This window comes from Hordeum vulgare, chromosome 3H (genome assembly GCF_904849725.1).
Source record: "Hordeum vulgare subsp. vulgare chromosome 3H, MorexV3_pseudomolecules_assembly, whole genome shotgun sequence".
Taxonomy (NCBI): Eukaryota; Viridiplantae; Streptophyta; class Magnoliopsida; order Poales; family Poaceae; genus Hordeum; species Hordeum vulgare.
Window position 1 is genome coordinate 575,519,412 of NC_058520.1, and position 8,702 is coordinate 575,528,113.

Here is an 8,702-nt window from a genome sequence, read left to right on the forward strand (position 1 = left end):
GCGGAGGGGTGCGTGAACGGCGACGATCTTCGGGATTTATGGAACGGCTGCCTCCCCTGTGTCGCTGATGGGAACCAGGGCTGTGAACTGACCGATGCGTATTCGCATGAACAGAACTATTGTGGATCATTTTGTGCGACTCGGAAACAGTCGAATTTTGCTGCTGCGCCGTGTGCAGCAGGGCGCGGATTTGCTCGATCCCCCTGCCAGCCTCTGAATCAGTCGGCTGAAGGGAATCGACTATCTTGGCAGCCGCAGCCAAGTTGAGGAGAGGTGTGCGGAACAACTCCACGTTGCTCCGCCGAGTGTGCCGACTGGCGGAACGGCGAGATGGACGGCGCGCGCCGGACGTTTTGCCGACCTCGTGCTCGTTCCGGCCAGCTTGACGGGGATCTTCATGGGAGTTGGCCATGTGTACTTCTGCTGCGGGCCCGCGACCCACGTACTCGGAAGGAAACTCAGTCGGAACTGAGTCCGAGCGCTGGGACAGCGGGGCAACCACAACGGACTCTAGAACCGCCACTTGTGAAGACGCGTTCTGGCGCGCCTGGGCGTGTTGCACCCAACGCTGGAGCCGCGAACGGCGGGACCGCTTGCTGCGGCGCGTGACGGCGGTGTAGGTCGACACCGGAGCCGACTGCTGGAGAAGAAGAATGCCGCGGGCGCCGGCACGGAAGTGCGTAGCCCCACGGCGGGGAAGCGCCTCGACGTCAAGAGGAGCGTCCCGAAGCCACGCCGAATCGTCGACGATGAAGGAGAGAGCGCCGAAGAAGATCTGGTGACCCATGCTCGAATCTCCACCGGACGACATGACGAAAGGAAGTAGTCGCAAACTCGTCGGAAGTCGCTTAGACGCCTGCCCCACGGTGGGCGCCAACTGTCGTGGGTATAAGTCTGACAGTAGATGTGTAGGGTACGAAAAGGATGGGCAGAGCCTTAGCTACGGCGAGATTGTATGAGTTCAGGCCCCTTTGCGGTGGAGGTAATAGCCCTACGTCTCATTGCTCTCGGAGCTTGTTGTCGAGTGGAATATGGAATACAATGATTTGCTAACTTCTGCACCAGTGGGGGAGGGTGGCTTATATAGAGTGCGCTGCCCTCCACAACGGTTCGGTGCACAGGGGTGGAGTAGTGACGAATAAATGCCTACGTTACAGGTAACGTACGTCTTAAATGCTAATAAAGGTGTGTGGAAACGTATGACTGTTTCCCCCCAGGGAGGTTACGATGCACAGAGTGGAATCCAGTCGGTCAGTTTGATATACTCCGAATGCTCGTCTCCGACTGGATGGTCGAAGATCTGTTACCGACTGGATGATGGGAACTTCTTAGTTCAGTCGGAACTGACTTGGACTATAACCCCATCAAGTGTCGTACATGCACGAGCTGCACTGCCCCAGGCCGCCCGAGCGGCCGAAGGAGTCGCGACCAGCCTGCAACATACTCTGATCAAGAGGCCCCTGCATCCGCCGCTGAGCTGAGCGCACGCGCCGCACCCCAAGGCCACTCACCTCTACCTCTACGCGTTGCACTTACACCACACACGCCAAGCCACATGTGGCCGTAGACGCTCGCTACATCTCCACAGTCGCTCCCATCACCGTCCTCTCACTACCCCAGCACTCCTGTACCCCAGGCACTTGTGACACGCGTGGAAGAGCGCCACGCGGTCTGCCACCGGAAGAGCCCCACTCGACGACTAGCCGCCCCACGGACGCTAGAGTCCCGCCAACGCCGGATCCGCACCGGCTTTTGCCCGGCGAAGGCCATGGGACGGCGGTGAGGGGAGGGGAAACACGGGGAAGAGGCCTTGAGTCTTGAGAGGGTGGGGATGCGCCGCCGCCCGAGTCGCCCCGGGAGGACGACGCAGGGTAGGCTACTCCTCGATCAGTCTACACGCCTTTCCAAGTGGGAGAATTATATCCGACCCGTGCATGGGCGAGCTCATTATCCCTTGATCACATTTTTAATAACTTACCTACATAAATACTTATTTACCAGTGATAATACATACTCCACCAAGAGTATGTAGTGGAGAATCCTGTTAAAAATCTGGTTAAATTTTAAGATTCTTTACACGGCCAAGATGAACTGTCGGGCCAACAAAAATGAATGGCACACAAATTCCACTTTGATGAAGGATCATATTCACATCCCAACATTTTTTTTTCGGATATATATGGGGATTATGTTATCAGCCCTTTCTTCCACTCTTATGATCAAAGTGAAGTTACAAAAAGAGAAGAAAAAAAAGTACACGGTGTACCACTTAGACACACGTAGTATGTATCCATGGCTACCCAGAAGATGTTCCATCAAATATAAAACCTCTCCCGGAGCCTGGACCTACCTGAACTGCAACGACGGAGCTCAACTAACTCATCATCTTCTGCTCGTTCTTGAAGCGCTCTCGGACGGACAGTATGAACGCCGTGGCCCTCTCGTCGACATCACCGGCCGCGGCGTAGGGGGCGCTCGCGGTGGCGTCGATGGAAGAAGGGTACCTGGGCTGGTAGGCGTGTGCGGTGGTGACGCTCGGGGCAGGCTTGGCCTGGACCTTGCCGGCGTACTTGGAGTACGCCATGGCCACCTTCCCCTTGATCGCCCTGGCGCCGTTCTTCATGGTTCCCTCCATTGCACTGTGTTTGATTCTGCCTAAGCTTTTTGTGGCTGCGCACTTGTGTTGTGTGTGCCTTTGCTTTGTGATGCTGGAATGACGAAGAGGCAGCTGCGTTTTATACTGGTTGGTGCGTGAGACGGGTAGTGTTCCACTCCATGTCACGTCCTGTCGTTTTGATGCCATGGGATAGGATAATGAGCATGCGTGCACCAAACGAAATGTAGCTCTGGCAAAGTGAATCTGGGAGCTGTCACTGACAGGAGATTCTAATGCTTTCGGAGGGTCCAGTGGTAAGTGGCACGAGGAGGTGCCACCCAACGAAACCTAAGCTGGTTTTGTGGTGTGTATGATTGCATCCAGTGCCCCATGATAATATACGGTTGGTCGATCTTGTGACAAAAATACACGTATGCACTAGCACATGCTTGCCAAAGTTCTTTGCCTGCCTCTCGCCCTTTGTAGATCAGAAAGAAAAGATCACATGCTTGCCAAGGTTCTTTGCCTGCCTCTCGCCCTTTGCAGATCAGAAAGAAAAGATCGTCGCTTTGGATATCCTCTATGCACTGCGAATATTATCCTCGTCAGATTCCTGATTCCTCTCTATCCTTTGTGAATCGTTCATCAAATCCTCGTGTAGTTGTTTGTGGTTCTGTGCATATATGATATACTTCCTTGTTTCTAAATATAAAACCTTTTAAAAATTGTATTGTAAACTACATATAAAGCAAAATAGAGAAATCTACATTCTAAAAGATGTCTACATACATTAGTATGTACTTTATAATAATAAAAATTAAAACGTCTTATATTTAGAAACGGAGAGAGTATATCTTACAAGTCACAATTGCATTGGGAACAGTTAACCTATATGGTGTTAATTGTTAAAGCTAAGGAAGAAATATGCAAAGACTGGTTGTACTAGCCTGAACCTGAGACTAGGTACGTTTTTATGATGGCTTTTAAAACGTGTACATGTGATGTATGTTTTAGGTCTACTACATTGACTGTTGGTCTTGATATATTATGTGGATGAATTAACGACGACACTGATTTTAGATATGAAGAATAAAAAGACTCCACATTACCAAATGTATAGGTGTGAGTTATGATTTCAGATGGATTGATGCATGTTTTTGTCAGATTTTTATGAAATAATTAATAAAGATAGTCGCATGCATAGATTGATACGGAGGCAGGGGTTTAACCTGCCTTTCCAAAAAAAAAAAACCTCGTATTGTTTATGTACCAGCGGCAACAAGATATCAATCAATCCATGGACGCATCATCTAGCTAGCACCGGCCCCAGTTGCACGTACACAACACACGTATGAGGAAACAAGACGTTTTCAGAAGAGTGAAGTCTGATTTAAACCCTGAAATTGTAAAAGACGACACAAATGAACCCCGACGTCAAAATCCCTGAATTCCATACCCTGAATTCACCGATCCTGGTTGTTTTTGACCTTAAGGTGTTTTTAGAGAGGATTTGATGATGTGGCACTGGGATTGATGACTTTGAACAAATAAATGACCGCCATCTAATCACTCAGCGCGGGCCTCGTCTTGTTTCCCGCACCACAGCGCATTGCATGTTGGGAATGCCTCCGCCACCTCAGCGTCAAGCCCGTGGCTTGCGGCTCCTGCCGACTCGCGGCGAAGCTCGAGAAGCCGACGGTGGTAGCGGAGCTGCGTGTGTCGGCGTGCGTGTAGGAGTAGTCAATGCAGTGGTGCAGGTAAATGATGGGGACGCCAAAACGCCACTGCTTTGCTACTTGCCGATCCTGGTGGATATTGCTGATCCTGGTGTACAAGGCCGCTCGGACACACAGCCGCCACACGCTCGTTGCTCCACCCTGATTGTCTGCGTAGCCAAGAACCAGAGTGCAACGTACTGCAAGGCGGCGGAGCCCGTGGCAGGAGTGTTTAACCAAAGACTACCACAATTCACACAAACGTTATAAAAAACTACCACAATGCAATTTTGTCCCGAAAACTACTGAATTGTGCTTAATCTGTGGCAAAAAACTACCAAGATCTGTAACTACCCGTTTTAACTGTTTTGATCGTTTTCCTCGCAAGCCGGGCCCACATGTCAGGTGCCAGCATGGCCACCTTTGACGCCCCGCGCCTAGACGGTCGTTAACGGCTCGTTTGCGCCGTCGGGAGGGTGAGGTCGAGATCTGATCCAGTACCCACCCTCTCACTTCACTCTCTCCCTCCTCTCCCTGTCTCTGACCTAGGTGGCGGCCGCCATGGCGTCGGTGATTCCGGACTTGGGCGGCGGCGATATTGGTGGCGGCGACGGCGACAGGGGATGTGGCACTAGTTTGGACGGGGTAGGCTCGTTCTCTGAAGTCGAAAACTGGTTGGGGAGCAACAGCTATGCGACGCAGGCAGGCTTGCAGCAGCCGGAGGCACCGCTCGTCCAGTCATCGCTGGCGCCTGGTTGCTCAATGGGTTGCGGGTATGGCAAAGTAGTAAGATTTGTTTGTAGTTTGCGTGAATTGTGCTAGTTTTTGGTTAAACACTCCCGTGGCAGAGAGCACTACGCCGCTGCTACCCATTGTTCATCCATGGAGAAAAGCTCCATGGCCGCCGGTGAAGCCGTGAAAAATACGGAGAACAATCGTCCCTTCGTACCTGAAGTTGTATAGTTTTCATGTTCCTGTTGAACATATATATTTCCAACGCCCGGTTTAGCAGCTCCAGCTGTAGGCAACATAAAACTTGAATGTCTTCTCTCTCACACACAATTGCTAGTTTGAGCTAGAGTTTTGAGAGCCCTAAGTTCTAACAGTTCATTGCTATCTGAAAGAGAGGGGAAGCCATCAGCACGGTCGACCAACAGGCGGATTTCGATGGTTAAGCCTAACCCCGGTCTTTCCTGAGCCACGTACGAATCCCTCTGTTTGGATACAGACTAAAGGTCAAAAACAACGAGGATTGGTTAGGTCAGGGTATGAATTTCAGGAATTTAAATATCAGGGTTCATTTAGGCGAGTCTCTACCTCCTGAGGGTTTAAAATAGACTTCACTAACGATAGAGCTAGAGACACCGACTGCCACTAGCAAGTGCGTGCAGCCGTGTGGTATCCGCCGGGTCAAAAATCTGAAATCTTTGTATCCGATGCTCTGACCGTGAGTAATATTTGGGAACGGAATCAGTCGACTGAAAAAAAAAATCCCATCAGGTGAATGTTTCTTGGGATTTCAGTCCATTTTTCTTTTCTTAATATACACCAACTGCACATTCAGAGCATGCTTCCATTTCATTTTCCTTTTTCTTTGCTCTACTGTTTTGTCCGGTTGTTTTCAGTCGACTGGTGAGTCAAAAAAAAAATCAATCAACTTGCTAAAGTCGGATCCCTTTGAAAATATCTTGGCGCGCTTTACGACGTGGTGAATAACCGAACACACGCATTATCTTCACTGCCGCACCCGGTGACCGGTATGAGTCTTCGCCCTCTGCCCTTATTCCGCCTTTGAATCGATCGCGGCGACTTGACCGGCGAGGAGAAATCTACGGAGGCAGCACCGCCCATGGAAAAGTGATGGAGGTTTCGCTCTTGATACTCAAACAAGCGTTGCCACAGCAGCGAACTAATCCAACCACGGCCGGTGATGCTCACTGGATGGTAGTATACGGTAGCGGAGGTCTTGAGCATTCTTCCGGGGAGCCCACGTCCCAACACCTGGGGGAATCGTGTCCGGCCGGTGAACAGATAATCGAGCTATGCGCCGGCTGAATCATGTTAGAGCATCTTTAGCCGGCTCTGTATAATTACGACCTGTAAATACGATTTTACAGTTTGACGAAGTAGGGTTTTGCAGACGAAATGTTGCGTTGCAGAACAGAACCCGTATAATCAAACTGCATAATTTGAAATAAAAACATTCGCGGGTTAAATTAGAACCACAGTCATTGAGAGCTACATAGAACATGATCATACAAACTACATTCAGACTGCATCACTTACTAGAGGGGGCCAGAGGTAAAGCACACCTACTGAAACTCATCGGAGCTCACCAGAGCTACTAGCTATCCTACCGCACTACGCAAAATTGAGCTCACCGGAGTCGAGCTCGTGCGGTAGTAGATGCGCAGTGCGCTCAGTCGTCGTCGGAGGAGGAGGAGAGCTCAATGTACATGCGTTCCTGCGTAATCGTTTCGCGGCGCCACACCTCCACCTTGTGGCCGAAGGCGAGGGCCGACGCGACCCCCTGCTCGTAGAGCATGGTGTCGATCTCCTCCTCCCTCCAGCGGCGCTGCTGGTCCTCTTTCGCCTCTCGTGCACTCCGCGCCAGCAGCACGGGCAAAAGGCTATCCGCATCCGCCGGAGGGAGAAAATCCTCTGGTCCGACGACGGCCCCGGCACGTCGCTCCGGCACCGCCTCGGCCTCCGGCTCTGTCTTCACCGACGGGAGCTCTTCGAGCTCCCTCTTCACCAGGGGGAGGGAGGAGCACGAGCGCGAGCTCGACGCCTCGAAGGAGCTGCCGGAGAAGAGGCGGCCGCGCGCGCGGTCGTACTCCTCTGTCTCGCGGCGGAGGAGCGACAGCGGGAGCGTCTAGCGCCACTGCGTGTAACGGCGGGCGTCGCGCTTACGGGCGGCGTCGGATCTGACGCAACGAGCCCTCTCGGGGTCGTCGTTACTACAGCTACCGGAGTTGGCCATCAAGGGCGGTGGAATGGAGCGGCTACGCGGCGGCGGATTGGAAGCGTCGGCGGTGAGGTGGGGGGACTTTTCACGACGGCGGAGGGATAGGGTTTCGACCCGCATCCAGCGGTCGAACCCGCAGATATACCGGTCGAGCGCTCGCGTTTACGGGCCACCGCAAAAGTTTTACGGGTCGGGCCGCGTTTACAGTTTCTGATCTGGCAGGAAAAACAGCCCAAACCCGTATAGTCGCCGGAATTTTACAGTTCCGACGATTATACGGGGTCTGCTAGAGTTGCTCTTAGCTTCTACTTCCTCTGTTCCTAAGATCAACTTCAACGGACTGATCCAAACGGACAGCGATTTCGTCTGTTTGGGTCGGCAGTCCGCCCGGCATATGCCCTGTTATAAATATGGGTCGGCAGCGCGTCCAACATGCCGACCCATATGTGCCGGCATGGCTGGGTGGCCGTCCTATTTTGCATGATTTTCATAGTTTGAATCAAATAACATAATTTGGACCGAAAATAGCATAGTTATTCTGAATAAAAATAAAAATGTCTGACATAATTCGCACATAATTTTGCAAACGAATAAAAGAAGATAAATCTATTGGTTGCTAACATGAGCCCATATATGCACAACCAAATCATTTTGCAGTTACACGTGAGTTTCCTAATCACGCATGTCTTGATGAAATTGGGTGAATTGTTCAAACGTTGCCGCTCCTCCATGCTCAGGCACAACATTCTCACCCTGAAATTGAAACCCTTGATCGTACAGACGTTCCGGGCGCTCGTCTTCTACGATCATATTATGCATGATCACACAAGCAGTCATCACCTCCCAAAGTTTCTGCGTGCTCCGGGTATTAGCAGGATACCGAACGATGCCCCATCGAGATTGCAAAACACCAAAGGCACGCTCGACATCCTTCCTAGCACCCTCTTGCTCTTGGGCAAATCTTTTCCTCTTCTCTCCGACAGGGTTGGGTATTGTCTTGACAATAGTCGTCCACTGAGGATAGATATCGTCACCCACGTAGTATCCTTTGTCGTAGTTGTGGTCGTTGACAGTAAAGTTCACCGGTGGGCTGTTGCCTTCGGCACGCCTAGCAAACACCAGCGAGCGCTGAAGCACGTTGATATCATTGTGTGATCCGGCCATGTCAAAGAAAGAGTGTCAGATCCAGAGATCTTCGGGCGCCACGACCTCTAGTATGACAGTGCGAGCCTTGACATGGCCCTTATACTGTCATTGCCAAGTAGAAGGGCAGTTCTTCCACTCTCAGTGCATGCAGTCTATGCTACCAAGCATCCCTGGGAAGCCCCTGCTGGCATTCATCGCCAACAAACAGGATGTATCTTCAACAGTCGGCTCTCTCAAGTACTCAGGGCCAAACACAACAATAACAGCCTTGCAGAAC

General features: G+C 51.5%; 1 protein-coding gene across 1 annotated transcript; it reads right to left on the reverse strand.

The window, feature by feature from the left end:
* Window positions 1-2,113: 2,113 nt before the first annotated feature.
* LOC123440714 lies at window positions 2,114-2,718 on the reverse strand. Its single transcript, XM_045117264.1, has one exon. It carries the CDS (start codon window positions 2,633-2,635, stop codon window positions 2,375-2,377), a length of 261 nt encoding a protein of 86 aa, XP_044973199.1. The 5' UTR covers window positions 2,636-2,718; the 3' UTR covers window positions 2,114-2,374.
* Window positions 2,719-8,702: the final 5,984 nt, after the last annotated feature.